Genomic DNA, 16,644 nt, shown 5'->3' on the forward strand with positions numbered 1-16,644 from the left:
AGAAGTTTCTTCTGCTCATCGGGCCTGCATTTATTTGATCATAAATTCAGAAAAAAATTGTAATATTGTGATATATTATTACAATTTAAAATAATTGTTTTTAAATGTATTATACTTTAAATGATAATTTATTTCTGTGATGCAAAGCTACATTTTTAGGATCATTATCACATGATCCTTTAGAAATCATTCTAATATAATGATTCATTATCAAAGTTGGAAACAGTTCTGCTGCTTAATATTTTTTCAGAACGTGATACTTTTTTTTAGGATACGTTGATGAATAAAAAAATAAATAAATAAAAAAGAAGCAGCTATGTTTTAAAAAATATAAATATTTTGTAATAACAATATACACTACTGGTCAGTAATTTGGGGTCAGTATTTTTTTTTCTTCTTTTTAAATAAAATCAATACTTTTATTCAGCAAGGATGTGTTAAATTGATAAAAAGTGATAGTAAAGAAAATATATTATTAGAATATATATTCTTATAATTGTTTTTTTTTATATATATAAATGCAGTTATTTTTAACCTTTTAACTGTTAGAACTGTTTCCAACACTCATAATAAATCAGAATATTAGAATTATTTCTAAATGAGGATGTGATAGACTGGATGTTACATATGACACTGAAGGCTGGAGTAGTAATGCTGAAAATTCAGCTTTGCATCACAGGAATACATTTTTTTTTAAAGTATATTCAAATAGAAAACTATTTTTAAGTTGTAACAATATTTCACAATATTATAGTTTTTTCTGTATTTTTTATCAAATAAATGCAGGCTTGATGAGCAGAAGAAACTTCTTTCAAAAACATTAAAATAGTAATGTTTCCAAACTTTTGGTCTGCACTATATATATATATATATATATATATATATTTATGTATGTTTGTGTGTGTGTGTGTGTATATATACACTCACCTAAAGGATTATTAGGAACACTGTTATTCTGAAAAGGTGTTTCACATCATAGTATTATATTTATAGCATGGATTTTAGTACAGCTGGAATGCTGTATTGACCAATAAGAAAAAACATTGAACTGTTTTATCAATTAAGCTCACCCATCTTTAAGTCTACTGGTCTAACGCTATGCTTTATTTCGAGGCTAAACTGAACTTGTTTCAACTGCTTGTTTCAATTAGAGTCTCAGCAGTGTAGTTCAGATGCGGTCCATTCATCCTCATGAGCCCTGAGAGGACATGAAAAGAAGTCAAGGACTCTAATGAACAAGAGATCACTAATGAACATGGAGAGAGAGAGAGGTTTGTCTGACTTCTTTGGCCATCTCAGCAAGCCAGTGAGCTGTAAGAGACGTTAGCTACAGCCTCACATCCCCTCTAATCCCAATCTCTCAATACTGCTGGCCTTCCAGTTCACAAACTGTCCTCCACACACAGTGGTGTCAAAAGTACTGACATTCATTACTCAAGTAGAAGTATAGATACTAGGGTTTAAAAAGACTTTTGTAGAAGTTGAAGTATCAACTCAAGCTTTTTACTCAAGTAAAAGTGTAAAAGTACTGGTTTAAAAAACTACTTAAAGTATAAAAGTAAAAGTAATGTAAGGGGGAAAAAATGCCATTAAGAACAAAAGCTTAGGCCGCACCACAGGGGCCTATTGTACACTACCCCACCTCCTCAAAAAAACATTTTTCTAAAGGCCATAGGCCATAATGACTATAATGTTATATTAAAATGTTCATGTTGAAAAATTTGGGATGCACTAGGCTTCCTGTTTCAGCCGCATATATGAAAATACAAAAATGGTGTGCACATCCCAAACATCCAATTAGGACGCAGGTGCAAGACAACTGAATGATATATACAAATAAAGAAGTGAAGTCTGAACACTGAAAACTACTGCTCCAGAGGAATTTAATCAAGCAACGTTTCGACCTTCAGGTCTTCCTCAGCAGCATATATGCCCATTTAAAATGAACGCACTTTAGTACAATGCAAATACATTAAAGGACTAGAGATATGATGACTAGTTGCCAATAAGTATTGTTATGGTGCAAAAAGTCAAACTTTAGAGGTATGTCATCAATAACCCTTGATGGAATGTAAATGTACATCCAAACTTAGCTGCAGGAATCTGTGAGGGCAATGGACAAGAACATTGGTGCAGGCTTAGTAACAATTACACTTGTATGGCTGTCTATTTACAATAAACATTATAGTGCTGTCAAAATGAATGATTATTCCAAGTGATTAATCAAAAACTAAAACTGAAAAATAAGTCATAATCCTGATACCTTCTTGATTGATAGCTTCTTGTATTCGGTACATACGTCTGCTATGTCCAGTGTTCGGGGGGGGGAACGAGTTACAAAGTTGGTAAAGCCTATCACAACATTGTCAATCGCATCGTCAATCGAAAATGCTAATTTATTCAAACGTTATTTTAAAACGGTACTCCTAAACAGTGCCTGAACCGATACTTTAAAGGGGGGGTGAAATGCTCGTTTTCACTCAATATCCTGTTAATCTTGAGTACCTATAGAGTAGTACTGCATCCTTCATAACTCCAAAAAGTCTTTAGTTTTATTATATTCATAAGAGAAAGATAGTCTGTACCGATTTTTCCCGGAAAAACACGACCGGCTGGAGGCGTGACGTGTGGGCGGAGCTAAAGAATCACGAGCGCCAGTAGGCTTTTGCGTTGAGAGCATGTGGAAGCTGTGACATTACTGTGAGGGAAAAACCATCATCCAAAACAATCTATGGCTTACAGTCAGATTCAGCCGTTTATTTATGATCCAGAATCAGATCCCGAGGCTGAAACTGAACGAGAGCAGCAGCAGCAACGACTCGCTCCGAGCGGGGCTCGAACCCGGGTCTCCGGCATGGGAGGCGGACGCACTAACAAGGAGGCAGAGATATTTGAAGCAGTTTTACTCACCGCCTGCGGTTCCAACACACGATCGTGACCCTTTTTCGTTGGGATTGCATCATCCTTAAGAAATTAACGATACGCAAATCCGGCGTCAAACTGGGCCTTGTTTGTAAAACAAGCATCTTCGAAATGCAGGGAACAAACAAAAACACTTGCACAATTCCGTTGATGCTCTGTAAAAATAAACTCCATCCACTGGTCCCTTAATGCTGTTTCTCTTTGGTAATCTGTGCAGGGTTGTCTTGCCCTGGCAACCAAAAACACACTTCTTTTGTGACTTTTCGCGACGCTCTCGCTCTGATCAGTGATCAGTGTCTGTTCTCAGCCTCTTAGTGCGCTCTGCTATACGGGAGCGCGCGCTCTTCCGGCAGAGGTGCCCTTAGGACCCATATAAGGAAATTCCGCTCCATCTAACGTCACACAGAGCCATACTCGAAAAAAAACTTTCCGAAACTTGTGACAAACCGTAAGGAGTATTTTGGGAACAAAAATACTCCTTCAAACGTACAACTTAATTTTTGAAACTTTGTCCATGTTTAGCATGGGAATCTAACTCTTTAACAGTGTAAAAAACTCAGTATGCATGAAATAGCATTTAACCCCCCCTTTAAAAAAAAGAACCACAAAAAAAACTATGGATAACTTTAAAGAACATTACAAATATTTAAAATAAATCCATAGCTTTCAGCTTGGATGCTCTCATTTCCCAAGTTGTGCTTCCCTTAATCTAAGGCTAATAAACGTATTTCACAATCTGGGTCATTATTTAATACAAAACCACACATAATATTTCTACTGTATCTCTGTCAATCACTCTGATATTTAGTTAAGATGAGTGCTGTCTGTCACTGTCTTTTATCAGTTCTGTGAATTACTGTATGCTCATTCTTTATAAAGTAGCAAAAATGTCGTATTTAAAATACAGTACTGTGCAAAAGTCTTATGGAAAAATTTGTATTTTCACCCCAAAAAGGGTTTTAAGCCAGTTATTTATATCTTTTGCTGCAGTGTGTCAGTAGGAAATACCAGTTTGCCATTAATTTTAATAATAATCTAGTGCGATTTTGAATGCACAAGCAGCTTGACAACAGCAAAATGAATGTTTGGAAATGTAAACTGATATTTTATACTGACACACTACAGCAATATATATAAATTACTGGCCGAACACCATTCTTTTAAGTGAAAATACTAACGTGTCTAAGACTTTTGCACAGTAGTGTATGTATAAAGTACGTATGATTAAATTAAGTATATTTAAATAAGTGTAATTAAAGTATGTGTTCGTTCATATGTGTTAAGGGCTAGATTTTCGCTGGAGGAAACGGCTGTGGTGTGATGAGCGAAAACTTTACAGATGAGAAACCGAGTGATTGTTTATTAAACACATACCTTGTGTCCTCTGTTTGTTTAAGTGCGCATGCGCTGCTCCATTCGCGGTCTGCGCCTCTGCGGATTGAAGAGCGCGCTGAAAGACGGGAGGAGACCGGTCTGACGCTGGTTTCATGTGAAATTTAAGGGGACTGACTCTGAGGCGATCGGATACCGGTTCCAAACCCAACCCTACTTTTAAGAAATATATTTTTTTTGATAAACGAGCCCAAAACTGGCTATTTCCTTGCTGGAGTGTGATGTGATTTGTGTCATGTGCAGGTGCGATGGATCACGTACAAACCAATAGGGTGTCAGAATGGTATATGTTTATACTTCTCATCCAACCACAATCAAATTCACTGCTTCCGGATGGCGCGATTTATCTGGATACTATAGTTTTTTTTTTGTTGTTTTTTTTTTGAATGATGACACCCGGAATGAAAACAAGCCAAAATGAAATAGCAGTAACGAAGCTATTTTTAAAATGTAAGGAGTAGAAAGTACAGATACTTGCCTGAAAATGTAAGGAGTAGAAGTAAAAAGTCGGCTGAAAAATAATTACTCAAGTAAAGTATAGATACCCCAAATTTCTACTTAAGTACAGTAACGAAGTATTTGTACTTCGTTACTTGACACCTCTGTCCACACAGAGGTTTGGGCCTGTTTCCTATAGCAAGCGAAAGGATTACCACCTACCAAACATTTGAATTGTGTTAATGTGCTGAGGCGAGTCTTCTCGGTGTAGCCCAAATCCCAAAGCGCCTCATTGGTTGAAACTTTCAAGAAGAAGAAGAAAAAAAAAAAAAAACACTGATAGTTGTTTAATGTATATTGTGCATATTCAGCTCTACTAAGATTATGTCAGGAGTCAGTTTGCAATTATACAACTTGCATGTCAAACAGAGACCCAGAGTTTATTTAAAAGAAAATCATGTGATTTATTTGACCGTCTTTACTTGAGTCACTTAAATACCAAAGCAGCCATGAGCAATTTAGAGAAAGAAAGAGTCCTTTCAGTGTCATTGTATAGTATCATTGAGGCAAAACTTTAATGGATGACTTCAACACTGCTTACCTCACAGTTTGTACTGCCATGGCTTTCTGTTGAATGTGACCTGTCAGTATAGATCTGACAGGAAAAAGAAACCATTGATGTTCTCGAGCCGAGATGTGCTGACAGCCACACTTTCTGAGCATGAAATGTGCACTGAAAGCTTCTAGCCGTTCTTGTCAAGCTAAGGAGCAGAAATAAAAGGTGGCTTTTTTAAATGTAGTAATATTATTTAGGGACAGTGGCAGATGAATATTTCCCCTTTAATGTGGTGTATTACAACAGAATTGTAAATTAATTAGTCATACCTCAAAGTTAAATATAATATGAAAAAAGTTAATATTGTAAATATGTAATATAAATATTTAATCTAGAAAAATGGATTAGCAGGTAGCAGTTTTTTTTTTTTTTTTTTTTGTTTGTTATAGAAAATTGTTAACAGGGACAACTGCCTTGTTAGTGCATAGTTTGTCAGTATGCATACAAAGTCGCAATTGAAATTATTTGTTTGAAGGCGCTCTGATTTGCAAGAAAGTTACAGTAGTTGAGCTTGGTAATTGGAATGCTGATCCTGCTCCATAGAGGTAAAAAATAGTTTGAAATACCTGAGCAGTGATATGCATTGGTTGCCAACCACATTCCTGGAGCCCCCCTCCAACACTGCTTGTTTTCCATATCTCCTTTATCAAACACACCTGATTCAGATCATCGGCTCATTAGTAGAGATACGAGACCTGAAATGAGTGTGTCAGACAAAGGAGAGATGCAAAATGTGCAGTGTTGCAGGAACTTGGTTGGGAACCACTGTATTAGAGATCATCCCAGTGCCGCCCACCCTATTGAAAGCGGCATTTAGATGAATATGTAAATGCATGCATGTTTAACACACAACATTAATGTGAGTATTGATAAAATGGTTAAGAAAACATCTAATCATGATGTGGACATTTTTGTACCAGCTCTGCAATTTGACACTCAAGTTGAGCCATGTTTATTTATATACAATGTGTTGCTGTCACTTTCAGTTACAATTACAACTTCAATTTCTGCTATAAAGTAGCTATCCAGTAGGGCTGGGCGATATGGCCTAAAAATAAAATCTCCGATCTTATTTTTTTTTAATTCAATTTCCGATTTTTTTCAGATTTTCCCCCCTACTTAAGGAAAGCAAGAAGTACAAACAGCAGACAACTTAAAGCAAATTTTGCTTTTATTTAATCAAAAGTAGGGCTGCTCCGATCACGATCGGCCGATCGTTCATGCGCATCTTGTCAGTAAAGCCGGTTTTCTAATCAGTGGTAAATTCCCTCAGGTGCGTGATTTCACATCGAGCAGCTGTTACTACAAGGAGCCATTGTTAACTGAGAAGATGCGCAAATCCACTTCATTTTCAGCATTTATTTGCGCATCTTCTCAATTAACAAACAGCTCTATGTGAACGGTAACAGCTGCTAATCAAAATCGAAGCAGGCCTAATCAAAAGCAAGACAATGTAACCCCCCATTTTAATATTCGGCTGGTGCTGCTGCTTTTGACTGTGATGGGCTTTAGGCAGTGTGGGGTCTCTTGCTCCACGTCTGTCGCAGCAAACCCATACCAGTTCCAAACAACAGATGATTTTATTCCTTTCTTGGTAACAAACTTCCAACTCTCACCGGTAGCCATGTTGTCGCTTGCTTTTTCGTGTGTGCTATGATGTTGTTGTTGTCGCTTGCCATACTGCCATGTGAAACTAACGCTACGGAAGCTCCGGGGAGCCAAAAATGCACGATTACACAAAAACTCGATTTACTTATTTTTTTAATCGCCTGTAACAAAAAATTTGAATTAATTAATTCAATCAATTTTTCGCCCAGGCCTACTCTCCAGTGTGTTCATATTTTTACTCATGTCTGACCTCAACAGACTTAATGGAAGAAATTAACCAGAGAGGATTTCCGTGTCAACAAATCACCATGGACAAGTTTTAACTTAAAGGTGTTTACCAGCTTGGAGGAGTTACATTTGTGGAAAGTTTGCTTTGGCAATATGTATATTTCTTGGCAAAACTTCCAAAGCAAACTCCAAATAACGTCACACCAATTCTTTCTCTAATTTTGCTTAGCGTACATAGGGGCCTTAATGGTTGTCTTTCTACAAATATTACAGACAACCTTCAGTGGTAAAAATCCAATTCTACCTTATGTAAGTTTAGGATGATTGTTTCACTTAACTTTGTGACATGAACGCTGGTTTTGTTTAACAAGCTTTTTTTTTTATCACAGATCCAATATTAAATGCTTCCTCATTGTCTCTCATGAAGTTTGTATATGTATGGATTAAAGGTTCTGATGAATGCACGACCCCTCCACTCCACTCCACCTCTCACGAGGCTCTGTGCAGAAATAAAGTGGAAAACGTAATGATTCCAGGCCTTGAAAATTCTTGCACAGCCTGTGGAGGGGCTCGGAGATTCCCCTGAGACGGACATACCCTTCTCCATCTGTCTGTCAGCCAGTAGAGTTGGCCAGACCCCTCTCTCTCTATCTCTCTTTATTTCCCAAGCCTCACTCAGACCTCTAATTAAAACCCCCATCGATTTTTTTCCCTCCTTCTGCTGCTGCCTTTCTGCTTTTCTCTGTCTGTTTATCATGTTTTTAATCGGCCTCTGGACCTGAGCTCACTGCAGCATTAGACAGTGTCATTGACCCTAGAGTCGAAAGACCTAGACAACACCATCCTGACACCTCCAGCCTTACCCGGCACCCCCTGTTGGCCTCACCCAGCCTTGGGTGTCCACCCTCAGGGAGAGATGAGAAGGGCAGAGGCTTGGCTTCTCTGTCCTCTCTGGTTAGGTTCACTCTCCACTCTTGAAAATAGATGCTACACAAACGTGGAATTGATGATCTGCACTTTTTCTGTTTCTGGTTTTTGTAGCAGGCAGTGTTTGTCTAACTGGAAGTGTTTTACTGCCTTGGATTTCAGCAGTAAGCAACAAAAAGGCTGCTACTGCTAGCTATTTGGCACAACATGGGGTAAAATTACTAACTACTAAAATCACCAAAATTACTAACATTGATTAAATCACTGTACTGTGGCTTATTTTTATTATTTTTTTTTTACAAAATATTTTTTTTTTTTTTTTTGGTAGTACTTTAATAGACCACTTTAGACATTCTGCTGATTATAAGTAACTTTGCAACTACATGTCATTCATTCGAGTATTAGCAAACTTCAGACACTTTAACAGTCAGTCAATTGATTCTTTTGACTGTAAGTAACTTTGTTAACTTAGTCTACTAACCTTAAATTATTTCTACTAATAAGAGTAAGGTGATATTCTAGATAAAAGAGTGTCTGAAGTGGTCTAAGTTTAACCATTATGGGTAATTTTAATGTTTATTAATATTAATTTATCATATTTAGATATATTCAAATTAATAATATCAGTTAAAGTTGTACATTATCATTCAGCTGAACTGAAAAGGCGTTTTTGACACTTATATTCTTCATTTATTAAATGCATGTCTTGAATGAACGTGCTTTGCATAGGTCACATTCACTAAAAATATCAAAACATTAGTGTATACTGTGTACTGAATCAATTCACTACTTTTAAGCACCAGTGAGCAGTAAAGCATGGTTTAACCCTTTACAGCAAATGCTGGTGCACCATCCCAGTAGAAAAGTGCAGAGTCAAAAGTTAGCTCGCCACCATTGCTCCACAAACCCTGGTGCATTGCTTGTGTCACACGTGTATTTGTGCAGGTATGTCTGCTTGTTTACCTGAGATACACTAAAGATATTTAATTGTAATTAGAGCTGTGATCGGGCCTTAAAAGTTAGGCCCGACAGGACCGGAGCCCGACAGGTTTCGGCCCGACAGGACCGGAGCCCGACAGGTTTCGGCCCGAATCCGACAAGTACATTTTGATTGACAACTTTTTAGAAGCCCGAACCCGTTTACAGCCCAACATTATTCAAATGTGCGCGCACACACAGCTCTTTTGCCTTGTGTCAAGGATTAGTCATTTATACATGTTTTAACATAATTTATTCATAACTAACGTAGACTAGGCAACTTGGAAGTCAGAATAAAGAAATAAAATAAGTCCTGTAACATCATAACATCTCAGCACTCTAAATAGGCATAGGCTCATTTAGCCTATAAATAGACCAACGCACCAATAAAAACGAGTCTTTTTTTAACAAATTAAATTAAGATAAATTTTAAATTAAGATGGGTATTTGGCAATAACGAAATTAAGATATAGGCTCCGCTGGATTTGCTTCGCCAGCAGTTGACATTTAATAAAAGAATAATGCCAACCTTAGCGTAAGTACTCCGTCCACATTATGCATTTAAGACTCAATAAATATTTAGTTATCATTTGAAAAACCTTTACTCACAGAGATAAGGCTAAGCCTACATGTTTTGTTTGAGGAAAATTATTGAATCCACTGTGGATGGCTTCAGAACATTCCTGCGCTCACTGATGGTGCGTCATTATTCACTCATTATTCTCATTATAAACATGGTCAAAACTTTTCCACACTTCCGCGTAAGATGATATAAATTAAGTCCGAACCCAACTGAACCTGTCGGGTCCCATCGGGTCCCGTCGGGTTCGTGGCAAAGATCCCGAAGCTCTTCAGCTCTAATTGTAATACATGGTTTACATTATTTACATGGTTACATTATGTGTAACCCAATTAATAAGTAATTGTAATAACTGAGAGTCAGTATCTTACATTATAGTGCCAGATTTATCAGCACAAATCCTCCTTTGGCATAAAGAAACTACTGTCAGGATTTACCAATGACAAACAGTGTGTTTTTTCAGCTGCTGACCTTTTGCAAACGCATATGTGGCAGAACATTTTCTGGTAATTGTAAGCCATTTAGCACTTGACATGGCTGCGATAGTTGCTAATTTGTGCTGCTCTCTAGATTGCGTTTGTCATTATGGAAATGATATGGGTGTTTCTGTGTTCTTTAATTTGCTTGCTGTCAGTAGATCACCTGCAGAACTTTCCACTCCAATCTGTGCTTTTGTGGGATTGCTTTCTCACAGTAATTTTCCCTGTTTAGTAAATTTGGCCCTTAGACTGCTTCTTTACCAAAAATATAATTATTTTACTGTCACCGATTACTTTAAAATGAATTATACCCATTGCTGCCCTATGTTAATATATTATCTCTCCTTCCAAGTGAAGATATAATTGTTTGCACGATTTGCCTTCTACCCATGCAAATCAATTAGAACGGTGGTTCTCAACCCTTTTGTTTGAGACCATATTCAAAAGCCCTCCTATCTAGGCTGAGACATAGCTGATATGTACCTCTTTTGTGATAAATCACATCAACCTAAAACATGTTTATAATTTAAATGTGGTGCATTTTTATTTTCTGTTTTCTTTTATCATTTTAAATAAGAGTATTTTAATATAATGATATGTAAAGTCTTACTGGGGCCTGCTTGTAAGTTTGCAAGGGCCTCCTTTTTATTTTTTTATTTTTTCTCTCTGATATTGATTTATATATTTAGAGTTTTTAGTATAAGAGTTTTTTTGTGTTTTTTTTTTTTTTCAGGTGCACCAGAATAACACAGTTGGCAGCACGATGCAGAACGCCATGGCTCTCCTCTGCAATCTGATTGGACAGAAGGGCACAGACCTCCGACCGTTCTACCAGCAAGGTGCAGTGCATCTGAATGTTACTCGCTTTGATATATCCGCCCTGCGGTTACTAGCCTGTCTCTGAACCAGAAAACACAAACCCACACGGTCTTTTCACCCAGACACTGCCACGCACATGAAAAGGGCCTGCATTCAGAGAGCTGCCCTTGTTTTGTTTTGGAGTGTTTTCATTCCATAACCAGACCCTTATTGCTCTCATCTCACTGTCTGACTCTGTGTGTGTGTGTGTGTGTGTGTGTGACTCTGATGGATGGGGAGGGCATTCAGCTGCCTTTTTTTAAGAGCTTCCACCAGATACTGCTGCTTTTATCAGTGTGGACTCTTGTGTGACGACTCTGTAGACCTTGTGTACTTAGTGTCCCGCCCCTCTAGCCCCTACTTCACACACTTTTCGGGCTTGGGCATCTGCAAAAGCCTCCCGTCTCCTCCTGTTGTCATCTGACGCTATCTACCCAGCTACTCAACTAAACTTTGATTTATAAAGCACTTTCAAACTGCAAGAAAGTGCTTCATAGAGATAATTAAAACTTAAAATGTAAAATTAAATAACATTACAAACATACAATACCAACACTGCATGACACCAATGCAAATCATACAATGAAACCACTCACATTAAACAGAGCCACTTAAACGTCAAAAACCTAATGAAATAAATGTTTTTAGTTCCTTTTTAATAATGTCTGTATTTGACACTAGATACTGGGCAGCATCTTACTCATTCTCTCATCTGCACAAGTTGCTGTCTGTTGCCTCTCTGTTCATGCCTATGCAAGGCAGTTTTTTTCCCCCAGTCTGCCAAGTGAATGCCCAGAGTCACCTTGATGCTTTCAGCTCACTGGGCTGAATTATTGAATAATGGATTCCTATAGCCGTACTCATGTTGACAGTTTTGGACCTGCATGCTTGTTCATTGCCGCATTGCTGTCTGATGGGTGAGATGGACACTGAGGTGTGTGTGTGTGTGATGTGTTTGTTTGTTTGTTTGTTTTTTTACAAAAGGAGATGAGTCAGATTCACCCACACTCTCCACATTCAACACACTGTAGAAAAAAGAGCGTTGTTTCGCACTTGCATTATGTACACACGGGTGTAGAGAAGAGATTCACATTGACTGCATTAAGTAATGTTATTGGCGCAAATTATAGGGAGGGAGCAGTAGCTGAGCGGGTAACCATGATTTTACTGGTTCTACATTTTTTTTTTATTCTTTAAGAAAATGCCTTTCAACCAATCAGGTTTTAAGGTTGGAATTGCGTACATATATATATTTAAAGAGATGGTCCACCCAAAAATGATAATTCTGTCATTTATTCAATCTCATGTTATTCCAGTGGAAGGCAAAGGGAACTGAAACTGTTTAGTTATCAACATTATTCATGTGGTTATCAAGAAAGTCAATCATGCAGGTTTAGAACGGCATTAAAGGGGGGTGAAATGCTATTTCATGCATACTGAGTTTTTTACACTGTTAAAGAGTTGGATTCCCATGCTAAACATGGACAAAGTTTCAAAAATTAAGTTGTAAGTTTGAAGGAGTATTTTTGTTCCAAAAAAACCTCTTCCGGTTTGTCACAAGTTTCGGAAAGTTTTTTTCGAGTATGGGTCTGTGTGACGTTAAATGGAGCGGAATTTCCTAATATGGGACCTAAGGCACTTCTGCCGGAAGAGCGCACGCTCCCGTATAGCGAGGCTGAGCACACATTTCACTGATCAGAGCGATTCACTGATCAGAGCGAGAGCGTCGTGAAAAGTCACAAAAGAAGTGAGTTGTGCAAGTGTTTTGTTTGTTCCCTGCATTTCGAAGATGCTTGTTTTACAAACAAAGCCCAGTTTGACGCCGGATTTGCACATTGTTTATTTCTTAAGGATGATGCAATCCCAACGAAAAAGGGTCACGATCGTGTGTTGGAACCGCAGGCGGTGAGTAAAACTGCTTCAAATATCTCTGTGTTGTTAACTTAGCTATCAGCGCGTAAGCACATCAAGTAAACAACATGCGATGTTGTCATCAAACTGCACTTTCCACATGTACAGCTTAAAAAAAAAAAAAAAAGATGACATAAAGTGGAACTTAGTCATTTTCCAAAACCGCTAAGCAAATATAAACAGTTTCAGTACATACCACATAGAGACGCCTTTGCTGATGCTGCTCTTGTTAAATTTCTGCCTCTGGATCTGTGTCACAGCTTCCAAATGCTCTCAAAGCAAAAGCCTACTCGCGCTCGTGATTCTTTAGCTCCGCCCACACGTCACTCCTCTAGGCGCTCGTGTTTTTCCGGGAAAAATCGGTACAGACTATTTTTCTCTTATAAATATAATAAAAATAAAGACTTTTTGGAGTTATGAAGGATGCAGTACTACTCTGTAGGTACTCAAGATTAACAGGATATTGAGTGAAAACGAGCATTTCACCCCCCCTTTAAGTGTTAGGAAGTGATGACAGAATTTTCATTTTTAGGTCGGTTAGGGCTTCTCATTTTTCCTGCTAAGAAACAGTGGCTCTTCTGATGTTATCACAGCAAGTGAATGTTCATGCTGGTCTGAACAGACTTATTAACAGTAATTAAAATGTTTATCACACCAAATTGTCTTAGTAATTACTAATCAGTTTTGTAACTAACTTTGCATGTCATTTGGTGGCACCATTTGTTCTTAAACCACGTCTAAGCTTGTATGATGTAAGCACTTTACATAATATGAACAATAGTTGTAAAAAACAAAGCATTTATAATCTATTGAGCAGCCTTCAAATTAGTAAACAAGCAAATCCATGTTTTAGTGTATCTGATTACAAACCCCCACGCCCCCCCCCCCACACCTGCCACCGACACACATAACTTCCAATAGAAAAAAGTAATAAAATAAAAATAATTTAAAATACATTGCATTAGCAATAACACCAAATGTAGTGTATTTAAATATATAAATAATAAATTGTAATAGCATCTAAAGAAGCAATATTTAATACAGCTTTAATACAGCTAGTTAGCCATGAAGAACTGTCTCATTATATGTGACCCTGGACAACAAAACCAGTCTTAAGTTGCTGGGGTATATTTTTAGCAATAACCAAAAAAAAAAATCATTTTATGGTAAAAATTTGAATGTTTCTATTATCTCAAAAATCATTAGGATATTAAGTAGAGATCATGTTCCATGGAGATGTTTTGTAAATTTCCCACTGTAAATGTATCAAAACTTATTTTTTCGAAAAGGTTTTGTGGCCCAGGGTAACATTTGTCATATCATCATATGTGGAAAGGAATGAGGTCTGCCATGTAAAACATTGGCCATTCATTAATGGGGGTGGGGGGTATACACACACACACACACACACACACACACACACATGTTTGTTTTTGTGAAAAGTGGGGGCATCCCATAGACATAATGATTTTTTGTACTGTACAAACTGTATATTATGTGGGCCTACACCTAACCCTAACCCTCACAGGAAACTTTCTCGCAAACCCTCGCATTTTTACTTTCTCAAAAAAAAAACTCTTTCTATATAATTTATAAGAGTTTTGAAAATGGGGACATGGGTTATGTCCTCATAAGTCACCCTCTCCTTGTAATTCCTGTGTCATATCCATATCATTTATACAAAGTTGTGTCCTGATATGTCACAAAAACATGCCCACACACACACCCCACGCCATCCAAATAAGTAGAGCCCTGTAATGGCCTATGATCTAGACTTCCCCATATCGCAACAACCCCTCATGGACCACTTCTTCTCTCTAAGCAGACCAGGCTGCTGCAGACTGGGATCTGACTCAACAATCCCTGGCCTCCACAGTTTTTTTTTTTTTTTTTTTACATCACAGGGTCATCTGCAAGCCATCTCATACAGCCACCATCATTATCAGCACTCCTCCTCTGACCCAGTACTAAATATAACCTCTACAATTAGTGCTATCTTGCTAATGCCAGCCCCCTAAGCGCTGCTCTGCTCTAGACAGGGAAATTCTGCAATTGGTTCTTTTAGGTGTGAGCAAGAGATCATGGGCACGGGACACAGACACAAGAAGTAATGGAGGGAGAAAGAGCGTTGTGGTGGGGTTCAGAGTAGATTGAAAAATGAGATATAATTGGTGAGATTTGTTGGGGTGAAAGATAACAGATGCAAAAGAAATAAGCAAGAGGAAGAAAATCAGACACTGAGGCTGTGGAAAATAATAATTACTTTAAAACTGTAGCTTGCCAAGTTAGTCATAACATTTTAAGTAGTTAAACTACTCAAACACATTTTTTGAAAAAGCATTTACTTACAAAAAAGTAGCAGAATATACTGCTATTTAAAATAATAGTGATTAATTTCATCTGCTAACATTATCAAAAGAAGATATTTTGAAGAATGGTGATAAGCAAACAGTTTTGGTTCCCTTTGACTTCTGTTGTATTTTTTTTCATACAATGGAAATAAATGGTAACCGAAACTTTAGTTTGCAACATCTTCAAAATATCTTATTTTGTTTTCCAAGGTTAAAAGAAAGCGATACAGGTTTGGAACAACATGAGTAAGTAAATGATGAAAGAGAATTTCAGTTTAAGGTGGGTAATCTCTTTAGGATCTACAGTATACAAATGCATTTGTCAACTATCCAATAATAGTTTATATTTTATTCACCTTTTTATCAACGTGGAAGTACGCAGTTTTCTTGAATGTGTTTCATTAGATGATATAACAATATAGGGAAATAACAAGAAGAATATCAAATGGTAAAACTGTATGAGCTGCAAACCTGTTTGTTTATAATTAAGACAATACATTAAAATAATGTGGTAAAAAATACTAGTTTCCAGTTTCAAGAGGCATAACGAGCAGCTTTGTACAGGTAAAAATAACTAGAAGTGAATTACACCGGAAGCCACATTAAATTGACAAATTTACAAAAAAGCGGTTACAACAGGAAAAATAAGGTGGATAAGACAGTTTTATATATATATATATATATATATATATATATATATATATATATATATATACAGGCACCACAACAGTGGCTTCTTATCTAGTATTTCACTCTCTGAGTTGAAAGCATCAAAGGTTTCCACAAATGCATGCTGTCCTTTACCATTGCATGCAACAAAATGATACATGTTTTTGTAAGCTCAGTGCATGACACAAATACATACATTTGATGTGACTGCTATTTAATGCACAAATAATGTGTTGTTGTTTGCATGTGTTTGCATACACTCCTAAAAAATGAAGGGTTTTCACAGTGAACAGTTTTATTTTCCTGAAAGAATGTTTCAGTGATCAGTTACTATTTTTTTTCTTAGTCTGAAGAACATTTTAATAATCTAAAGAAAATTTTTCCACAATAAGAAACTTTTGCGCAGTAGAACGGGTCCATGGATGTTAAAGGGTTAGTTAATCGAAAAATCTAAATTATGTCATTAATAACTCACCCTCATGTCGTTTCAAACCTGTAAGACCTCCGTTTATCTTTGGAACACAGTTTAAGTTTTTTAGATTTAGTCCAAGAGCTCTCAGTCCCTGTCCAGTTACTGTCCATGTCCAGAGAGGTAAGAATAACATCATCAAAGTAGTCCATGTGACATCAGAGGGTCAGTTAGAATATTTTGAAGCATCGAAAATACATTTTGGTCCAAAAATAGCA

The 16,644-nt window shown here is 37.1% G+C and overlaps 1 protein-coding gene across 2 annotated transcripts in view; it reads left to right on the plus strand.

The window, feature by feature from the left end:
• The window catches only part of LOC113060110 (serine/threonine-protein kinase ULK4), a 213,504-nt gene that overhangs the window by 131,990 nt on the left and 64,870 nt on the right, over positions 1 to 16,644 (plus strand). For both annotated transcript variants that reach the window (XM_026228945.1, XM_026228946.1), the window contains exon 32: positions 10,902 to 11,007. In XM_026228945.1, coding sequence (XP_026084730.1) covers positions 10,902 to 11,007 — 106 coding nt within the window. The remainder of the gene's footprint in view (positions 1 to 10,901; positions 11,008 to 16,644) is intronic.

This window comes from Carassius auratus, chromosome 41 (assembly GCF_003368295.1).
Source record: "Carassius auratus strain Wakin chromosome 41, ASM336829v1, whole genome shotgun sequence".
Lineage (NCBI taxonomy): Eukaryota > Metazoa > Chordata > Actinopteri > Cypriniformes > Cyprinidae > Carassius > Carassius auratus.